General features: G+C 34.9%; 1 protein-coding gene across 5 annotated transcripts in view; it reads right to left on the bottom strand.

Annotated features, from left to right (window-relative positions):
• The window catches only part of RB1CC1 (RB1 inducible coiled-coil 1), a 72,066-nt gene that overhangs the window by 17,370 nt on the left and 31,886 nt on the right, over positions 1-22,810 (bottom strand). For all 5 annotated transcript variants that reach the window (XM_032687056.1, XM_032687072.1, XM_032687082.1 and 2 more), the window contains 8 exons: positions 20,380-20,550; positions 15,548-15,732; positions 14,495-14,681; positions 14,330-14,411; positions 13,435-13,496; positions 12,329-12,432; positions 9,856-9,982; positions 2,837-4,752 (listed from right to left, as the gene is read on the bottom strand). In XM_032687056.1, the coding sequence (XP_032542947.1) occupies positions 2,837-4,752; positions 9,856-9,982; positions 12,329-12,432; positions 13,435-13,496; positions 14,330-14,411; positions 14,495-14,681; positions 15,548-15,732; positions 20,380-20,550 (2,834 nt within the window). The remainder of the gene's footprint in view (positions 1-2,836; positions 4,753-9,855; positions 9,983-12,328; positions 12,433-13,434; positions 13,497-14,329; positions 14,412-14,494; positions 14,682-15,547; positions 15,733-20,379; positions 20,551-22,810) is intronic.

Raw genomic sequence — 22,810 nt, 5'->3', positions numbered from 1 at the left:
CCAAAAGCACATATCTTCACATTGGGGTTTCTTTGCAAGTAAACAATGTACTACTCTAAGATGAAAGAGGATGTATTTAACAATGCTGCCACTGTTCTATTACATGGGCATATACTGAAGATACCAACTATTATGCAGCAGCTAAGCACTCAAAAAGCCCTTAAGAAGCTGTAAACAAAAGAGTTCTGAAAGACAACTGAAGTTCTTAGAGTGGCAAAACAACCTTTGATATTCCAGAAATCAGAAGTAAAATAAGCAGAGAACAAAGTAAGTAATGAAAAACCCAAGTAAATATTTTTTTGACCCACAGAAAAAACATTTTTGTGCTTGAATAAATTCCAATTTATTTCTAAATGAAGCCTAGTTAAGGGAGAAAGAGCATGTGTTCTCTGAAGAAGCTTCAGAGACAGAAGTGGACAGACAATACCAAGGCTGGAAAATACCAAAAAAGTAATTCCTTTTTCAAAGCAGTGAGGATTCCTATTTTATAATATTACAAAGGATATTAAAGATAAATCTTTTAACTGATCAGCAAACTGCTTAACAACAAAAGTCATTAGAGAAATTGTCATTTTCAGTTGGCTAGTACTACATAAGGTAAATAGGAGAGTTACAAATGCCTTGCAGTTTTATTATCTTTCCTAATCAAAACCACTTGATTTTCAGACACACCAAACCACATTAATTTTCATACGTTGGTAACGCATGGATCACAAACATTTCCTTGTCGCCCCCAAATATTTTTTTTAGTTTACATGAGAGTTCAAAAACTAAACTCCTGACACTAGTGCATACTCCAGTCAAACTTAACAATCCATCGCTCTGTCTGTGCCTTCTGAATGGCTAATCTAACATTACTCTTGCAGAAAAGAATGTTTATCTGGCAAACATATAGGCATGTGCCAAATAAAAGTTGTTTTCTACCATTACAAGTTAACTGCTTAACAATGACTGAGGATAACAAGTCAACTTGAGTTACTGACATAGCTAGGGGTCTTAGGAACTCGAAAATCAAACAACTAAACAGTGACTTGGAAATATTAACACAGATTCACTCTATATACATGATCTCTGGAGATAAAACATAGAATGTCTTGATTCCTAGAGAAAAATAACTAACAGCAGAATAAAGGCATTAAAAGGAGCCCTAAGAGGCAATAAATATTTCAGTGTCACACTAAAAATCAAATTACTTGACAGAAGTTATAACAAACTAACAGCACTTCTTCAGACTGAAGCAGATAATATTTCCTTGAAAGAAGTTATTATCTGTTTTATCCAGTTTGGATAAGAAGATACACAGCTGTGCTCAGAAGTTCAAATTTAAGTGTAGGTGGATTTAAAAAGTCTGATGACACAGCTACATCTTTTTCCTGTTGAGTCAAGTTTTTCAAATTTGTACAGTGCATTAATATACAGAAAAGGAAAAGAACATAGAATTTATCATTTTTCTTCTCATTTCATCATATTTCATGGAGAGAATATTTCCTTCAAGTAAAAGAAGGGCTGTTCTTAAATTTCATTATATCCTAATCTTAATTCAAAGAATGTGATATTACCTTGATGCATTTTTTCATACATTGGCATAAAACAGACACTAACACAACATCATTTAATGATGGATATGTTTGCATATGAAAATCCTGAGGTAGCAGATAACTCAAGTGAAGCAGATACTCCCATTCCCCCTGCAATGGGTGTAAGTGAATTGTGTGCCTGTTGGACCCTCTGCATAACTTCCTCTCTGTTTTTTTTTTTAACATTCCACTGATATTTGAAAGTTAAAAGCTAACTTAAGTCTGTACTCATGTTTTGCAGTATTCTTCTGGCTTTTATGCCCATTCTGTCCATTTTATTGATCTTTTCCCATTTCACATACTTGGTATAACCTAATACCTACGAAAAAATTCTCTATTTAGGTATTTTACAAATAAGATCTATCTGATGCATTCATTTACACTACAAAAACATAAATGACAAATTCTAGCATTTCAAAATAAAATACTATTGCTAAGCATTAGTCACATTGAAAAATTCTACTATTTCCATTCCATAACAACATAATCTAATCTGCTGAGAGGCATTACAAGCCAGTAAGTAGATAAGATACAAGAAGTCAGAAAGAATAATTCTATGCATGCTTTGCAAGGGGAAAATGTATTTTTCTTTTAAAAATGAAAAATCTCTGCAGAAATTAACAAAGAAAACCAATGACATTAGGATGTTCTTTAAAATTACGTTGCACATTTGTGCTTCATTACGGAGCTCAAACTGAAGACCCTGAAACATATAAATGGAGTAGCAAAAGTCAATGGAAGTCTAGGTGGTCATGAGACAGTTCTCAGCCAATCTTATATAAATTCCAACACAATTTTCCATGACACCATTATCACCAACCTGGTGTATAGTCAGCCAGTAAAAGAAATTTACCAGCCTAACCTAAAACTTAAACCACTGCATGCTGCTACAGTGCAAAGGATGGGAAAGCAGCAGGGCAAAGGATGGGAAAGGAGAACTGAGAACACAAAACTAGGAATTTCAAGTAACCTGCTATTGCAGAAACACTTTTTCAACGTAGCATTACAAGACCAAAATAAAAAACCTTCATTGTTGTCTGCAAATAATATTGTATAAAATTTTATAATCTTTAAGATTAACTACAGACATGTGAACACCATTACCTATAAAATGGAAGTAACTTGAAATGTGAATATAGAAAGCAACCCAGTTAACGCTATTACATAGAAATTTTACTTACTGCATAGTGCATCATAAATATACCATACTGATTACTTTAAAATACTAGGAAAACACAGTAACTTAATTATTACAGTACCTCTGATTTACTTGCATCTCAAGTTGTTGTATTTTTTCCAAAAGTCCTTTTTCAGCAGCTTCCCTCTGTAATTCAAACTCTTTACAAGCAGTTTGCACTGCATCTTCTTTTTCACAAGTCAGCTTCTGAATGAGCAACTGTCTGTCTTGTTCTTGGTTAGATACTAACAGTTCTTTCTCTTCTTTTAGCTTATGGATAATTGCTTCATATTTTTCCTGCTGCTCACAGAGAGACAATTTTTCTGTTTTTTCCTTTTCTAGGGCACTCATTTCCAACTCTAACTTACTCTGTAGTTCTGTTATTTGCTCTGAAAGTCTTTTTTCTGCCTCAGCAGTTTTTTTATGAAGAAGCATTACTTTATTTAATTCAGTTCTAAGCAAATTTGATTCTTCTTCATATCTATCTACTAGCTCAGAAATGCACTGATCTTTCTCAATTGTCATCAGAGTCCTTAGTTCTGATAAGCCCACTTGATATTCATCACTGCTAATTTGTATTTTATTGTTTAATTTATCTATCTCCTTTTTTAAGCTTTCTGTTTCCTTATCAATCTGAGATCTTAAGGTCTCTTGTTGCTGGTTTCTGCTTTCTTCCAAAAGAAGCTTCATTTCATCAGTTTCTGCCTCTTTCAGGGCAAGTTCAACTTCTAATTTGCACCTCAAATCAGACAGATCTGAAACCTTGAGTTGTAACTCTTCTACTTGTTGTTGTTTCTCCTGCATAACTACTTCATGAGATTCCTGCATTTGTTCAAGTCTATGCTGGTTCTCTTTTTTTAATTTATCCAAACAGTCCTTGTGCTCAGCTAGCACCTTCTCAAATTCCTGTAAATGCCTGGCCTGTAGGTTGCTTTCCAGTTCTTTTAAATGGCTTTGCTCTAAACTCTCGAGTTCTGCCCTCAGGAGTTGTAGTTTTTCATTGTTTTCAACATGAAGCTTTTTCAAGTCTTCAAGTACTATTTCACGTGACTGCCTCAGTTCCTTAATTTCAGAATTCTGTGTCTCCATTTGGCATTCTAATTCAAGTAATTTCTGGTCTTTTTCATTCTGGAGGCAAACTACAGCTTCTTTTTCATTTTTTACCATTGCAAATTCATCATTCTTATTCTGAAGAACTTCCTCAAGGCCTAATAAGTCACCTTTTAATTTTTTAATCTTCTTTTTATTTTCTTCACCATCCTCCAATAATTTATTAATTTTAGTTTCATATTCACTTTTCAAAGACTGTAATTCATTTCGATGCTTATCATTTAGTGTTTTTTCAAGTGAAAGTTTTACCTTCTCAATTGTATTTACTATTTCTAAGGAAGTGCATTTTAAAGAATTAGAAAAGTCACACTGTTCTCTTTGTACAAGTGTTCTAAAGCGGCAAAGATCTTCTTTTATGCCTCTTAAATGTACCTTGGAGTCTTGGGCGATAACCCTACACTTCTCCACACAAACATTGAGAGAAGCATTTTCTACTGAAACGTCCTTTACACAAGAACTTGTATCTTGCATACGTCTACTGTCTATTGCATTGATAACTGAAGAATAAAGAGATTCCACCATCATTTCTGGACTTTGTGGGTCACTTATTACATTAGGAGATACCGGATTTTCCTCTATTACAAATTCATTTACTGCTGACATAAAGTCAGATTCTGGACTTTCTGCTAATGAATCCAAGTCTAATGATCCTTGCTTAAGAGCTTGCTCCAAGTGCGGATGGGCAATAGTTTCAAAATCAAATGTATGAGCATCAATGCTGTCTGGAGACAATTCTTCTAATGGAGCTGGGGGACACACAGAAGGACACAGGGGACCCTGAAGACTGAGTGATGGAGGAGTTCTCGAAGAGGTAGCAATTGCGGTTCCTGTTGTACTTTCCATCCTTGGTGTGGTAGCAGATTGTGGCGAAGCTTGGCTATTGGAGGCCTACAAATAATAAAATACGAATTCAACACTCAACAAAGCGATAAGCAACACTGTTAATATTAAAAATTGATTAAAAATTACCAAGCGAAACAAGAACTTTAAAAACAAAAAATTAAGCCTTATTATTTTTAAGAGTCCAAAATATGTACTACTAAAACTTAAGTAAAAAATTGCAGAAATTCAGAAAGAGATCTTTTTATTAAGTTTCAAAAAAGCCTAAATGTAAACACCTAAATATTAAACATTCATCTAGCCAAAAGTCCTACATAGATCACATCCAACTGTATTTGAAAGGACTGAAACATAATTTTGGATGACAATAAAATGAAGTAATCAGTCAGAAATAGGCTTTGTTTTCTAACAGCCTATTGAACTCAGTTTTCCTAATAATTTTGTTACTAAAATATTTTTATTTTGTTATTGTAAATCCTGTTATTAAGAAAAGCATTGTAACCCAGTCATTATTAACATACCCAACTAAGGTTTACAAAAAGCTTTACTATAAACAAAAATGCTGTCTACTAATATATTATAAACATGTATGAATTGTTCTGCATGTGAGAGTGTAGAACTAGTACATAATGAAGAGCACATTCTAATTAAAAGTAACATTCTGACCTTTCAGAATGCAAGACATCACAGTCAGAGTGGATTTTTTACCCCTTCATGCACTCCCATAGATCCCAATTTTTGTCATTTTGCCTCTAGACCCTGGATACCACCAAACCTGATTCTGTAGCACCAGATCCTTCAATATTCAGCTGAAAAGCTAACAGTTAGAATAAACACACATAATAATTCATGAGTAACACCACCTTGTAAACCAAAAAAAGATTAGTTAAAAGCTTCTCCACTTTCATGGGACTGTCCCCAAGTAATTCTGATCAATTCCAGTGCTTTGATTCTTAAAAGGCTAAAAACTCTCCTTCAAATCAATTTTTTTCAATTAATTGTGATTAGGTAACATTTTAAACCTCATTATCATCAATTCTTGTTCAGCTTTATACGAATTATAAAGCAAGATCTCAAGTTCCAGTGCATATGCTGCTCTAAACTGCATGTTTGAAGATGAATCTTTTCATGTTAGTTTTTACTGAATAAACTTTTGCCATCCACTAAATTCAGCTACTTGACTGGCAACAGTTAGTAGAGCTTGGCAACAAGTGGTCAGCAACAGAACTCCGTAAAACCCCAGAAGTGACAGACATTGAACTGCCGGTGTATAAATACCCAATTTTTGTTTTCTCAATCTTTTACAAATAATTGTTATCTAAAAAGGTACCCAATACTCCTCTGTACTGTGCAAATGTTCTCTTAATGGAGATGTAGTGTGATTAACAATTCTCAACTCTGATTTAAGAATAATCTATTTCCAGCTCCAAAGCTCATCTATTTAGCATTTAAACCTCACCTCCATTAGCCTTTGCATCTTTATGAAACTAAATCACACAATGATTTTGAAATTCAGTAATGAAAACCCACTCTAAAAAAACTTGTTGTCATAACATATAAAATATTGTCTTTATTTATCAAAAATGAAGAGGACATGAGATGAAAAATTAAAGGAAAATGCTCCTTTTTAGTGTTACTATTAGGCCAGGCTTAAGTATTTTTAAAGTATTTCCCTTGTGTTTAATTTCAGCTTCCTGTTTATCTCAGAAAACTTAGAAAAATAAATGTTGAAGGATCCAGGCTGATACATGCCTGTATTCAACAAAAAGCCACATGCAAAGGAAAGATGGTATCTACTTTTAGCAATCCTGCAGAATCATACTAAAAGGTAAAGAATAAGAATATAGCATGAAGAAAAACAAAAAAATAATTGTCACTCTGTGAAGCAACACTCTAATGAACTTGGTTTCCTCATGACCTGGGGTTGTAATGTATTACACACCTCAGCAGTGGCTGCTGTGAGCTGAGTGTCTAGTGAGAGTACCAGATTAATGCCTAGTAAAGAGTTAAACCTCACATTTTCAGGAGCTGAAACTATACGAAGAGCTTTTTTACTATTGCTTCTTCCCTAAGAAGCCTGTGTCTGCCTTCTAGTCTGTTTTACAATCTACAGACAGCAATGTATGCATGTGTCATACACTAATTTCTGTGGTGACGAAGTAGAGTCAAGAGTGAACAAGAAAAAAATAGAAAGCAGAGACAGAAAAGCAGAATTAATTTCACAGTTCCCAGGTATTGTTGGATTACATGCCTTGTTCTAGTTATGTTACTACAATAAACATACTCAGAGAATGGGGCAACTCTTAGAGAGATTACAAACAGTGTTTGAATTTAGAACTCAACTAGAAGAAATGGTAGATTCATAATCTGATTTGAAAAGTCAGCTGCTCTTACAAGAGAAACTTTTAACAGCAAAGGATTGCATATGTTAATCACTTACTAACCGTGGAGCAGACACCTTAATCATCTTACCCAACTCCTACCAGCACCTTAACTTTCTCCTGGACACCTTTTAACCCAATCGCTGATCTGCTTAAACTTTCCTGTATTATGGAAATAAGAGGGCACAGCCACATCTTTGATGTGAGACTATTAAATTACAAAGAATGAGCAGAAACCATTAAAGAGGAAAACAGATTTCAAAGTAGTAACAAATTAAACAAATATCCACAACCATATTCTTTAACTACCCTGATGTAATACTAAAATAAGAAATCAGATAGAGAAGCACATCATCACGTTCTATGAACTTGGAAGCTGAAACAGTAAGAGGTATGGGGACACTTAGAAAGAAATACTCTTAACACCCCTAGTAAGGTAGTGGATCTCCTCTGACTTGCTCTTTGCTCACTTGTCTACAGTCACAACTTTTCTCTCCTGCCTAAAGCAACTACTAAAAGACCAGTTGCTGTAGCTGATGCAGTAGGATGAGCTCCCATTTGACCTGGAAAGACTTCTGCACTACCAACAATTCAGGAGAACTATCTTAGTCCAATTTAAAGAACCAGGCTTCTGGTGCCACTAGCATGGAAAGGGAGGATGGGGTCAAATGTGTCTCCTTGGGAAAGTGCAAGAGCAAAAATTTGCTGTATGGGCAACACTCAACACCTGACCAGTTGTTGCCAACTCTGCACCAAATTGGGACAATATATCAGTTCATCAACAGAATGTGTGGCTGCATGAAGTTGTAGGCATCTTCGGGACAATCATTAAATGTTTATTCATCCTTCTAATTACTTACTCTAAATTCCTATCAATACTAGGGGTAAAAAAGGAATATTTAAAAAATTATTTCAGTAATTCTACACAAAAAAAAGGCAAAAGTAGCATAATTTAAAAAACACTTCTAGATTATCTGTGGGAAAAGCAATGCAGAGAAAGACTTTTATCATGTAGTAACAAGAGCACTGTCTTTGAGAATAAAAAAAAATCTCTGACAAATCTATTTGCTTCAATTCCAAAAAGAGTTAAAATGAATCACTGAAATTACACACAGAAATGGGCATTTTCAAGACGACATCATGAACGGCCCAGCTCTAACTGTGCAATGCAATTTACTCTAAGGAAAGAGACAATTATCCAAATCTGTCTAAACACTTGACATTTCTGCGTCAGCCAGGAATCCAAAGTGGTCAAAGTACAGCAAAAGAGAAGAGTGGGAAGAATATTCTCCTGATGTGACAAACATCTTTTTTTGTGCAGCCAGATACTGACAAAAATTTCTCAGATAGGCAAGTCTGAACCAAGAAGGGCAAACCAAAAAGACTTCAAGAAGTCAGGTACATTTCCTGTTTATTTTTCTACTGTTACTATGTATATTTTGAATTAAATCTTAAATTTCTCACTCTTCTGACATTGCAAGCCTTAGTGAAAAATTAATTTACTAGAACACCTGTTATTATCTTGGTTTCGTACAAGATAAATTTCAGGATAGACCATGTTGAGAGTGAACTTCTGTATTTCAGACAAAGGTCTGTTGAAAGGGCATGTTCAGAAAACTTCAAGATATCACAGAATTTACACCACTTCCAGGCATTTCAATGGCTAACAGCGTTAAGGCCCTAATATTCTTGTTCTTAATGGCTGTTCATTTGAAAAACCATCTTCATAAAGAGAGAAAATAGCTAAAAAATTACTTAGGTGACACACCTTTTCTATGTTATAGAACAAAGAGCAGCCCAGATTTCATATTTTACATAAATGAACAGGAGATTTATTGGAAGTCTTTCAAGTCACAGAGAAATAAAAAGAGAGGACTTCATGTCACCTGGTTTAAGCAGGAAATTGCTATTCAAAATGAAACATGCCCACAGCCTTAGCAGTTACAGAAGATGCTTCTAGTCAGTCAAGTGATACAAGAATTTACACCATAAATGACAGCAGTACCCCAAAGTGACACTGATTTTCTACAGAAAAACCTCCAAACTTGAAGCAGTCATCTTCACAAAAAATCTTAAACATTGCTAAATTCACCCAGAGTTTCACTGAGACAGGCTGCAGTCAGAACCTAAAAGGACTCTGATATATTACGAAAGTTACAGGCTGAACACACAGAAGCAAAAGTGATTGGCAGAAACGCAGTTTCTAGGGGAAGATATCCGCTTGACAGGCAGAAAAACTAGGAGAAGATCTTTTTGCCATCTGTTCCTTCTGTACTCAAAGAAGAAAGCTGCACAACAGCCAACCAAGGCCTTAAAATCTCCTTAACTGCTTGTGCCAAATGGACCTAAGAAGCAACGGAGAAATCTAGAGAAAACAGCTTCATTGAATACTAACTAAAGTGACGAAGGCAGAATGCAGACATTCTGTAGACAGAAGATTTGAAAGCGGTAGAAAAAAATATTAACAGTGTAATTCTACTTCTACAACTTCTGCGGAATAGAAGCATCTGTTAAATGTTTAGAAGCTATTGAATATCTTTTGACTGTTCTCTAGATACTCGCTTTATGCGTTTGAAGAGCTCAAAATTTATGGAATGTTTACTAGTTCATGATTAGAAAGGAAACTTATGCAGTAATGACACCAACTAATCTTTACATCAGGAAAAACAAAGTTGCTTTCTGAAGTGTTTTGTAAAACAATATCATGAAAATATTCTACAATTTTGAATATAATATTATCTTTCTTATTGGTAAAGGAAAGAAAAAATACCTTTTGTTCATTCAGCAGGTCTGTAATCGTTTGTGACATTTCATCCGAGCTCTGTGCTGCCTTTACCAGGTTATGTAGAGCACGTACATGCTGGTGAAGAGATTCGAAGTCACAAAGTATGGGAACCCTTAAAAATAGTACAGGATTACTTTTTTTTCCCCACACTGTTAGTTTAATATTCAAATATATTAAAGTGTATATTTTAACAACACTAAACTTCCCTCTGTATAAGGTTCATACTTGATTTATTTAATCTATTTTACGTGGAAAATCTAGTAAGACTAGGTATTTGCACTTGAAATTAAAACCTTGAGAGCTTTTAAGGAGTAGATAACAATAAACACAATGGGCAAGTAACATGTCAGTCTTTTCTCCCACAGGAAACATTTGCCAGTAGGACCCAGAGTTACAATAACAATAAGAGAAGAGAATTGGTAGTGATTAGATCTGTAATTGAAGCACTTATGTTTGCAAATGACTCTATTCTTCTCTCCAGTTGGATTCTCTTCAACACAGCTCTTCCTTTGAAGTAGCAATTAATTCTCTACTATTTTATTTTCATGATAGGTAACCCAAATTAAAAGACTGATTTATGTGTCACGATCATATTGCAAGTGTTGCAAGATTACACCTCAATGTATTCTGCATTCTCTGCTCAATATATAAGGCAAGTGGTATCTGGTATATTTTTGTAGAATTAAGATATCAATAATTGCTCAAGCATATAATTTCAGAAGACTGAAGCACTGTAAGTAAATTGAAAAATCATTTTAATTATGCAGCTCAGGGGTTCAGTCTGATAGAAAAGGATTTTGTGCTGGGTCTCAGTTCGCCTGTTGCTTGCTCTTTACATGTTAAATGAATATACCAAAGAATGTACTACTCAAGTTTCTTCTGAAGCTCAGTGTCTACCCAAAGCGTGTGACAGCTTTGCACTTGAGTTCCAAGTTCACCTCTATTATCTATATTTTCACTAAATGCAACACTGAGCCAAAAAACCAGGAGGAACACGACATAATCCCACCTCTATTGCCATCAAGTGGGAAACTATGTCACTACAATTCAGACCAACTAAAACAGTTTAGTTAGGGATTGGTTTTTGGACAACAGCAAGGCAAAATTTGCCCTCAACTCAGTACAAACTTCCCAGAAAGTTTGTAAAATTCTCACAAATCAAAAAATCAGGCAAACATTAGCAATAAGATACTTCGGTTTGCACTTTTTCCCCCCGCAGAATCAATGAGGAACAAGACTAAGAGCAGAATAAGAAAAATTAAAAGGGAGCATGAACTATAGTGTGACGTAGCACAAATCCACTGTTAAGGAGACCAAGTTCACTACACTTATTCTGAACTCCAACAACAATACCACAAAGATAATGAATCAAAAAGAATGCCAGCACAAAATATAGGTGAAAAAAAGCAGTTAATTCCACACCTGCATTAAGCACCAGTAACAGGTATTGGACTGCCACTGTTGGTGAACATGATAGGTAACTGACAGATGGCAGTGAAGCATCGGCCTCTTGCATTTACCTCTGCAAATGTAATCCCATCTTTGTGGGATTGTGGCCTTGGGGCAAGGAAAAAAAAAAAAGAAACTCAGCAAGTCTCTGAAGATCTCGTCTAGTGAAGGATGGTGAAACATGAAACATCCGAATGTAGTCATACTGATAGATCTCCTCTTAGACAGAACCTTACAGAGAACTTGCTACTGCCCGCTTCTTGCCCATTATCTTGGTTGGCATTTCTCCATCTTGACTGCTCCAGGTTTAAGACATGCAAGTTCAAAAGCTCACTCTAACAGTCATCTTTTCCAGAAAGACAGCTCCAAGTTCTAGATAAGACACTAAACCTGTCATGTTTCTTGTGAGACAAAACAGTAGCTTTCCTGTTTACATATGCATGTCCGCCTCACTGCTGGGAAGTAAGAAACACAGAAACAAAGCTTCTACTCAAAATTATGGATTTCCATAGACAGCAGAGGCACTTGGAAAATACACTTCCTAGTAAAATCAGTGTGTTAGAGAAAAAACAGTAATTAAATATAAGAGATCCCTATGAACTCATGCTGAGCTAAAGACATTAATTTTATTTCCTCCGGAATAGCGCATAACAAAAAGCAAAAGCAAAAAAAAAAATCTAATCTAATTCTGATCTGACAAAACAAAGTTATGAGTTTATTTCAATTTGAAACTGACAACATTTTGTTTTTTAAACCATGAGGCAGCTCAAAAGAACACCCATCATGCTTTACATCTCAATACAGAATACATGTGTGCAAATCAAAGCTTCAGTACATGAAGCACATAGATATGTATCAGTGAAGACCATTGGTTAAGGATGGTATCAGTTCAGAAAATATCCTTGTCTGTTCTTCATGGAAAAAGAATCGGGGGTTGGAAAGCTGAAGAAGGTGGGACCACCAGGGGGAGGTATTTCTGTAACACACAAAGTTTAAAAAGGTGCTTTACCTGAGTAATGGCTGTACTTCTGAAGGACAAAGAGACTGTAAAAACTGCAAGTCACTCAATGAGATATCTGGAAGCTCACTGTCAAATCTGCGAGGTTTTCGTGTCTGTAAAGAAGAAATTAATTTACACATTGTTGTAAAGGTAAAAATCAAGATTACCAAGGAAGGATTAAAAAGAGCTTAATAAATAACACAGAAAAGATGTTAAACTGATCACTCTCAAAAGATTTTTTTTTTAAGAAACCATGTCCCATCCCCCTAAAAAAACCAAACCAAACAAGAACACAAAAAAAACCCCAAAAAACACCTTCACATTTGTATCCACTACTTCTATCCATCTACAAGCATCTAGTCCAACTTCCTCCCTATTCCCAAGCTTCATAAATATTATGGATGAGTTTAAAAGTTAAGGGATAAGAGATGGCATTGAAGTTTTATTTATTATGCTGCTGAACAGACAGTAAAATATTAACTCAGTTCAGTATTTGAAACAGTGAAATGAGTAGCATTCCTATATTCCAAGTATCTTTAAAAAAAAAAAAAAAGCTGGAAAGGAAAAGCTAAAACATTAAAAAGGTAAAGTGAGATGGCAACATTAGAATCAGGGAGTTAGCTTACTTCAATTAACCAAGCTGTACAAAATCAAAGTTAGCAGTCAATGCTTAATTACAGATATACTTTTCACCTCTTCATGTTATCAGCCAATTAAGAGACAAAAATGCTTTTCCACTTATTCAGTGATTATCAGGAAACAGGGAGACCTTTTACTTGCTTTTACCATCCAATTAATTTTATGGCTCTATTATTCACAAGATGATTAGATGATCAAATTATTCCTCCTGGCTTCTTTTTTTCTGACCATTAACAACAATTTTTGGTTCAATATCACAGACTCCTTAATAAACAGGAGTATTAAGTTGACATTTCTTTTCCCGCTACACTGCAAGTTACAAACCAGTGTTAATATAGGCCACTAGCTCCCAGCCTTTTCATTTGTGTCACAGCAATGTGACAAGGATATAGCTTGAATGAATTAAGCTTAAGGTTTTTAATTCCTGAAACTGCTGTATACAGAAATTAAATAAACCCAAAGATACGAGTACATACACAAAAGGATGGAGGCCAGGAGTCAAGTCCTCTAAACAAACGATTCCTTAGAAAAGACTTCCCTGGGGAGGGAAGAGAGAAAAAAGTTATTTAAAGAAAGAAATGTAACATACAAACAATGTCTCAACAGAAAACAATTAAGTTACTTCAATTTTACAGCTGAACTACATTTGAAAGCTAACTATGCCATTTGTTGACAACATAAAATTGTGAATGACCACAGAACTTCAGGCAAAACGTCACCATTCAGGTAGAACTTCTCACTTCATGGAAGCCTCCTTTTGCTTAATGCTCACCCATACAAAATCCTCAACTTCTTTTCCAAACCTTCACTCTAACCTTGCTAGTCTTCTTTCCAAAAATTTATTAATTTAGGTGCCAATTCAGAACACAAGTTGCAGACTTTGCAGAAGGAGTAATAAGAATACTTTTACCAGCAACTTCATTTCTAAGTTTTCTTTAAACTTCTGATCAAGGTCTTTAGACATGGGTCTTAGTTCTTGGGTTTTTCTTAAGTAGTCCAGAGGAAGTCATAGCAACACCCAAATATCCAGTAATAGTTTTAGATGTGTTGTTTAGAAGAACAATAAAGCACACAGGGAACATTTAAACCAAAACTGCATTAAAATTTAATAGTTAGAAATCTTATCTTTAACAAACATTAAACTAATCACAACTTTCACAGTATTTTGGATAATTATATGAAACAGTTCTCTGGTTTCATTAATAGAAAAACATTTTGTTCACAGTAGGAACACCTGACACACTGCATGAACTTCCTATTTAAGTTTAAAAAAGTTATACAGGTATTGAAATTAAAATATAATGAAAGTATTTTAACTACAAAAGTTATACTTCAAAACAACTCTGATTTCACATAAGAGAAAGTACTTACTGAACAGTTTACCGAAAGATTCCCTTTTTGCCTTTTCAGCTTCATATAGGTGTTTCCCATCTTTTATTAAAGCACCCGCCCACTGTGAAAGGGAAAAAAATATGTAGTTAGTTGTCAATTTATACACTGATACAAAGGTTTGGTCTCAAAATTTTATTTACTTACCTCCCTGTAGTGTTTTATGAACATTTTTCTCCTCACAACCTCAACAACAGCTAGACAGTACATCTGAGGAACAGTACTGAGAGCCTCTACAACTTTGACCCTTTCTAGGAGTTCTGTTACAAGACGAAGCAGTGCTTGTAGTTTCTCTCCATCTTGGTCAGCATGAAGCATTACAAAACAACACCACCTACAAAAGTAGGTTACACTTTAGAAGATTGCAACTCAGTAATTTTTTTTCATTTAAATTAGGTTAGTAACATCTGGATGAAATGAACAATGGCATCATTTCACATGGGACAATAACAGACTATCTGAAAGTACCAAGCTACTCAGAATTCAGTAGTCACCTTGCAGTTGCCTGTTAATTTCTTACAGTAAGTCATCCACATCAGTGTTCAAAAAAACTCAACATTTACCACCATTTGAGTAGAGCTATTGTTTTGGTAAGAAATGATCTTAGCATAAATGACCTTAGGACCAATAATAATGTAACTTTCTCCAGCAGAATTAAAAAAGCTGATATCTACACAGTAAAAAAAAAAAAAAAAAAGTCTACTTTTAGTTTATAAATCTTATCAATATTTATTGAAAAGATATTGTCAAAGAATTAAGAACAAAACTCTTTTTGGGAAGTCCACACAAAGAAACAGCCCCTTTAACATACAAATTCTTGCACTTTGTAACCACAACTTCAATTATCCATGATACAATCAATAGATTAATTTCAAGCACAGCCACCAACATAACTAAATCACAGGGTAACTACTGAAAAGGTGATCAACTGGTGGGCTTGAGGAGAAACATTACAACAACTTTGCCACTAGAGAATACATACGGTGGAGGCATATACCACAAGTTAAAAAAAAAAGAAATTGCTTTTATTGAGAGAAGTCAAGCAAAAGTGAAACAAATACAAACAAGTCAACTTTAAGCAACATACAGAGAAACTACAAGGCATTCACTCTCTCATAGTAATGATTTCCTTAAGACACACATTCCTTAAACAGCCTTGCTGCAACCTGAAGCAATAAAATTTGCGAAGTTGTAACTTACTTCAGTCTGACTTGCAAATTATTTGCAAGTTCTTGTTTGGCAGTGGTACATTTCTGTTTAATATCTAACAGTTTTCTGTGATTAGTTAACATAATCATCAGCTGATTTGCATGACTCAAACACAAATCAGGCAGCACAGAAGGATCTTTCAAGTTCTCAGCTCTCTTCTGATTAGCCAAAAATCCCTAGAGGAAGAGAGACATTTGTTACACAAGTTTTGTGACAATCAAAAAGCATGGAAATGATACATCTCCTCTAGAAATGCAAGAAGTTTAATAAACCTACTGTAACCATTGAGGAGTATAACAAAAAGATACATGGAGAAATCAAGTTTCAAAGCTGCTTTCTTTCCATTCAATAGTCCAGTCCAAATCCAATACTTCAGTCCCAAACAGTTACCAACACAACCCTAGTAGAACTTTACACAACTAACCAACACCAGAGAAAGGTCGCAAAAATTAATGTTGCAGAAGAGTAGCTGCTAGGATAGAGGGGACCAACCATCATCCTAATTCCTGCAAACAATCTTGTTGTTAACTTCTGGCATATGCAAGACTTAATACCAACTTAAAGTACATTCAGTACTACTGTGGGCTAAAGACTATACATTTTTTGAATAAAGAAATTCACACTACACTAATTCTTCTTGAGAGCCAAGATCAGTCACACATTTTATTCACATGTGGGTGGGCATGGCAAAGAATTACCCATTGTGGATGGTTACAGGTAAACCCTAAAAAGGTGGGAGGCAAAACAGGGAAGATGGCCTGCTGTTGATAAACATGTCTTAGAGGATTGATTACATGAGATAACATATGTGCACATACAGAAGAAACATGGAGACTGCTGGCATAACTACTGTGTTAGGCCATTGTATACTTCATCTCATTCAATAGACAAGATAAAAATATTCCTGGAAACAGTGTGGGTTTTTAGGCAAGCAAATACCACCCAATACCACCAATTTTAGCCTTGCTGTTGTCCACATTCATATCTTATCTCTGACACGTTGCTTGAACATCACAATGGTAACTATATTTGTAGTTCTACAAACTTGTTTATTAAGTCTTTTTCCTTAGTAAAGAATTCAAAACCAGGCAATAGTTTTAAGTGTTTCTTTCTGAAGCTGAAGTTGATGAGAACAGAAAACCATAGAGTTATATGAAAAACTGCCGAAAAATGAAACCAGTCATTACTGATTTGATATTGAATAAAAACAATCTTGTCCTAAATCATCATCATCATGCCTAGGCTTAAGATGCTATAAAACACATTTACAAAGCCTGCAATAAATATTTATATCCTCATGAGAGCAGCACAGAAATCAAAGTAACTATCAAACAAGTACATTCAGTATAATGAGAAGGAAGATGCCCACCAAAGATGCAAAAGAATACTGAAGAATCAACCATTTACTGAACTCTGAGTAACTTCTGTACTGAATGAGCAAAGACCCTCTAGGAAACCAATATTGGCCGGAAACATTTTAACTGTATGTATTACCTGAACCAAGCAACTCAATACCAGAAAAGGTGGGGAAAACTGTTATTGATGAAGAAGAGAGCCCCACCAAAAGAAGTTGGGCTGTTTACTCAAGTAAGACAGAGACACTGAAGAAACATGCTGCGACAATAGCTAGGGAATTTTCAAGCACTGAAATGAAAGGCAGTATGGGCATGTGACAAAGACTTGAATACTTGAATACTTTCAAATCTGAGATTAACAGATGTTTATAAACATTAGGACAATCAGATTCTATATAACTTTGCATCAGGATTAGAGAAGTCAAGAAAACAATTGCTTTTAAATAGCAACTCAGTAAGCTTTTTAAATGAATCACATGGCACAGAGCTTGAAGTTCCATAAAACTGGATGCGGTGAGCTAGAAAATCTTTTTCAGCTTTACTTGCAGTTTCAAAAGGTTATTCATGAAGTTGAGTATTTTTGAGATTTCTGTATCTGTGGACTCATCTTTAAAGTAAAATTTAAACTAAAATTACCCTAGCATGCAAATCAGAGAGAAAAATCTTAGCACACTTGAAAAAGGCCAATTAAGAAAAACTGCAATAAACTGAGGGAAAGTAGAAGGGTTAGGGGAACACCAATAAATTGTGGAGAAATCCAATATGTAGATAATCAATTGTTCTCAGAAGATCTTGCCTTTCTAACTCTGATTAGGTCACAGGATTCATGACATGCAGCTCACAGTCAAACTAAGAATGGTCTTGAAAAATAAGTATGATAATGTCTTTATGGATTTTTCCCAATGACTATTTCCAAATCAAAGAAACAATAATCATAGAATATTTAAAAACATTTTAGACTGAAGTTCAGACCATCAACAGGGAAGGCAGCAGTGGTGTAATAAGCAGCTAAGAAGACCCTGAAACAGTATGAACATACAAATCTAAATTTTTCTTTGATGTAACAAGAAGCAGAGGAAAATAAAAGTACAGAACCAGAATCAAGGTCATCTGCCAAAAAGTTTCACAGTTTAAAAGAGCTAATAGAAGAGTAACACTTCTATGAACCTAACTAATAGAAATGTATTTAGATGCAATAAAATGTTTTAAAAAGCTACACTAACTAATACGGAAATTTAAAAAAAAATATAAAATCCAACACAAGGTAATGTTGGAAAGGATAAGCTCTTGGGCAGAATCACATTGAAAGATTAGAGAGGTTCCAAATTTTCTAGAGGCATATTCTTATCACATAATGCCACCTGCTGACCGCAGCTCTATACGCTCATGTTACAAATCCCAGCATCCACAGAGAAAACCAGTTTTTAAATTTATCAAGGCAGTTTTTCTTATTAAATGTTAAGGGCTGTTTAATGGTCAGTTAATTGAACAGCCTAATGGAAATCAAAAAAACTCCTAAGGCAGGTCCAGGAACAAGGAAATTAACTATGCAATGAGGTCATCAAGCAGCAAATGAATTCGTTCCGTGGGACAAGTTTGGTTTGAATTTTAATAATGAAACTGAGATTGGCATAGAAAGTCAACTCAGATTCTGGACAGAACAACAGCTTTTCCTGGCTAGGGGAAAATAAGCCTACAGCTTCCAAACCAAATACTGCCAATGAGATTAACACTGAGATGTTCCTTATCTTTGTTCTAATAAAGTGCCTCCACATTATTTCTTTATGAACAGGAACAGTTCACTGCTGGAAGGTGTGAGGTTAAGAAAAACTATAAGTGTTTTCATATAGCACCAAATATATATATATATATATATATATATGTTATAACACAAATTGCGAGCACTATCTTTAAATTGAATAGACAAGTCCTCATCTGTATTTTTAAATATAATTAAGCCCTTGCACTTCACCAATCTTCTTCAATTTCCATGCAGACTATCATTTTAATGCATAACATGATACCAACTCTAGTATCTTAAAAGCATCTAATTTTTTTCCCAAACAACTACTAAAGCTGGTATGAAAATACTTACTAAGGCTCAAATATAAAAATCAATTCATAAAAGCATCTCACAGTACACTTAATTACTTGTTTAACCATGAACATTTAATTAATTGAAGCTTTAAAAAACCCAATAAAATCCCAAACACACCATCACATTCTAGCAGACTTTTCTTAAAAGACATTATATCATACATAAAGGAATAGACAATTTGTAAAACAGAAAAGGCAAAGATGAAGATTTGAAAGTTAAAGTCTCTGACAAGTCTTGAAAAGATATAAGTTCTAAATTTACAGTAGCATTTAAACAAGGTGATGAAATAACTTTCCTTTCCAACTGACTGTTAGGAATCTCACTCAAAAGTGGGACTGGTAGACTTGAGGTAGGCTCTTCATCCAAGGGAAGAGAGAAAACACAGCAAAAACCACCACTCACTGCATGGAGCAACCAACTATAGGGATCGAAGACTAGCTTAGCCATCATGCTAAATTACCTTGCATTTAGCACTGGCCTACAAAATAAACACACTCAAGACAAACTTGCTTCTAAACTTACTCACTGAACTTATCTGAAAAGACAGGCTCTGCTTTTAAACAATGCTGCCAGAAGTACTGGTAGCACCTGCCTTTATGCACCAGACCGAAGAGGCAGCAGGAAGCCTGGATCCTACACAACTGTCAGCCCAGCTCTCTTCTCTAACTCTCTCCAAGATAGGGAGGTAAGATTATTAATTTATTCCTACTAATAATTTATCAATGTGCAAGTAGAAAAAAGAAACTCATGCCTTTCTTCACGATGAAAATCTGAACATCAGCAGGTAATGGCTATATACAGATTTTTATATACTTTCAGCTGCAAACAAGGCATTAAAGGACAACCTTAATCATAGAGTTGATTGAAGCTCTTCACAGGAACTGTATTTAACATAGCACCTTTCATATGACATTGTAGTCTTTTTTAAAAACAGGAGCTATATGTTTTACATTTAGAATAGCCTTTAATCAAATTTCTTATCACTTAAAATGACACTGTCTAGTGGAGACACACTACTCTCCTCACTACAATGATCAACCATTAAGCCCATTTCCTCTTTCCTGATCCTGTATCATTGAGTTACAAGTTACCAAGGACTCAGTATTGACCTTCAAAATATTAAAGTATTTCTACTTAACTCTTTCCCTATCTCTTCCTAAAGTTAAACCACGTGAAAACATGACCACAGGATGCAAAAACTGCCAATATTTACATGCCAAATTTTTATGAATATAGTATCCTTTGGAGCAACTCCAGTGTGATACGTTGAAAACTATCTTGCATTAAAACATGCAATTGTTTCACTGTAACTTTAACAGTATACAAAAAATCTACAATCTTCCAACATTGCACACACAAAGGTGTATTACCTGAGCAAGTTCTTTTTGTTCATTCACCAGTCTGCTGCAGCTTGCTATCATCTGGTCCAATGCATAGAGTCTATCCTCAAGACCTTTAATAGCCTTCATGTTCTGATTATCTAGTTTGGCGATAGTTTGGCGACATTCTGCCAGAAAGGGCTGGATGATCCTTGGATCAAGCTAAAAAAAAAAAAAGTTTATTAGCAGTTGACACACTGAAAGGTGATATAATTTAGTTAAATGAGATTTTTTAATCTCAATATTTTTCTTTCCTTTTTTTTTTTTTTAAATCTAATCTGTGACTACATCTGCCATCTGTTTCAGAATTCTGAGTAAATGAGTCTGTAGATTCTATATCACAGTATGAACATCTTTCAAGTATTCCAACCAGGCCATCATAGAAATCAGGATCCTCGTAAGGTGAAGGGACATTACTTGAGGGGACAAAGCAAGGTGCAGGGAGAAGCAGTTTAAAGCTAATGGACACAGTCTGCCCTGGAACAGAGTCCATACAGCTACAATCAAAACAAATCCTGAATGTAACTCAATGGAAAGTGCAGAAGGGAGGGTGATGGGAAAAAGCTGCAAGAACTGTCAATCTTTTCCCACTAAATGAATGTTTTAATTGACTACTCAGATAAGCAGATCAGTTCTAAGCAACTGGAAAACATGTCATGGAGCAATAATGTATTTGTAGTACTTCTAGCTAATTTTTTTTCCTAATAGAAACATATTTTAAAAATTATGTCATCATATTCCTTCACAGCCCATCATCCAGAAAAAAAATAAGTATCTGAAACATTAGGAGGCTGCAAATGTCCACAGATATTAAGGGTTACTCTTCAAGTTTCATCATAGGAGTAGTGAATTAAATTAAGAGTTCCAAGAACAATGGAGGTAATTGCAGCATCTTATGAAGGACAGAGTTTAGTCTAAACCTGGAATATATTAGTTAGGAACATAATCAGAATCATTAGGTGCTAGCAGAAGATGAACAAACTTGCCCAAATTTATCTGAAGTGGGTATGCCATCTCTTACATGAGAATCTTGTGAAAAAGAATGCTATTCATGAGGTCATACTATCTGTCGCAGCAGTGGCTTCTTTCATCATGTGCAGGATTTATGCCACTTACAAATTAAGGAGTAATTATAAAAAATAGGTCTTCCATTTCCTTCAAACCGAAAGACTTCAGGGGTAAGTACCAAAACCCAGTAATTAGCCCATAACTTCTCAGAATAAATAATTAATACTGTTATTCATGTGACAAAATACATCCAAATTCTCTGAAAACAAAGGTTAATTATTAGTATGTGATGTCTTATAAATCTTGGACTTTCTCAAGTGAATTGTCCATCTTCAAGAACCGATAACAAAAGTAGTCTCTGGTATTAAAACCAGACTGATTTTATAGGATCATCTTCATTGCCACCCTATTCAGGATTACTCTTCTTCAACATCCTGAATTAATCCACTGCAGTATCCAGAACAGTTTCTTAACAGACAAAATACAAAAGAACAATATAGTGGGGTTTCTTATTTTCTTTTTACATCCATATTCTACCTGTGTTTTATGTCTTTTTACAGCAATACAGGAATGGCTATTCCTCTCATTCCACTCTATAATTTATTTTCTTCCTCCATTCTTTTTAACCCATCTTCGACATAATTGCATCTCCAGCATTCAGCTCTACATTCACAGGTAGACAATATTGCTCTCCTCATATTTTCCAAGTATCTTCCTTTTCTAGCCTTTTATTTTAGTGGCTACAGCACTTAACAGAAACATCTGGTCAGCTCCTACTTACCCACTGCTTTTACTGCAGCCTACAGGTTTCTGTAATTAGAAGTGTCATTTTGCAGAAACACCTAGGGCCTAGAACCATCAGATAACTAGCAGCACTCTAGGTAACACACCAGTTACATCAAGACTACCAGTACCGAAGGTATAAAGTCCTTACTCTGATGCCCTACACTTTCATGAAAATCTTACCTGAATTCAGTTTTTCAACAAGAATTGCAATCACAAACCATTTGTATGGTTCATATTTCCAAGAAGGAAAGGGCATGGAGAGAAGGTAGGCAAAACAATCAAAAAAAATTAGTGCCATTTTCTTCTAGCTTACTGTGTTAAAGTGTTATCTGAAATGAGCATTAAAAGAACAATTATGCCGCAAGATATTTAGTATTTTCTTTTCCTTTTCAGCTGCAGGTCATTTCTTTTTTCAACTAATTCCGTATCAATGGTAACCAAAGATTCAATCCTTAGTCTGTGCTGCTAATCATAACAAGTAAATTAATGTTTTCCTAAGGAAAACCAGGAACACATTACTTCAAAGCTCTGGGGTTTTTTTTGTGAACCCAAATGGATCAGAACTGATCAATCACAGTTCTGGAGGTGGTCAGAATACTCTGACTGAAGCATTTTCCCTACCTGCTAA

The sequence above is a fragment of the Chiroxiphia lanceolata genome, chromosome 1 (assembly GCF_009829145.1).
Source record: "Chiroxiphia lanceolata isolate bChiLan1 chromosome 1, bChiLan1.pri, whole genome shotgun sequence".
Taxonomy (NCBI): domain Eukaryota; kingdom Metazoa; phylum Chordata; class Aves; order Passeriformes; family Pipridae; genus Chiroxiphia; species Chiroxiphia lanceolata.
The sequence above is the reverse complement of the archived record's forward strand: the minus strand, read 5'-3'. Positions and strand labels throughout refer to the sequence as shown.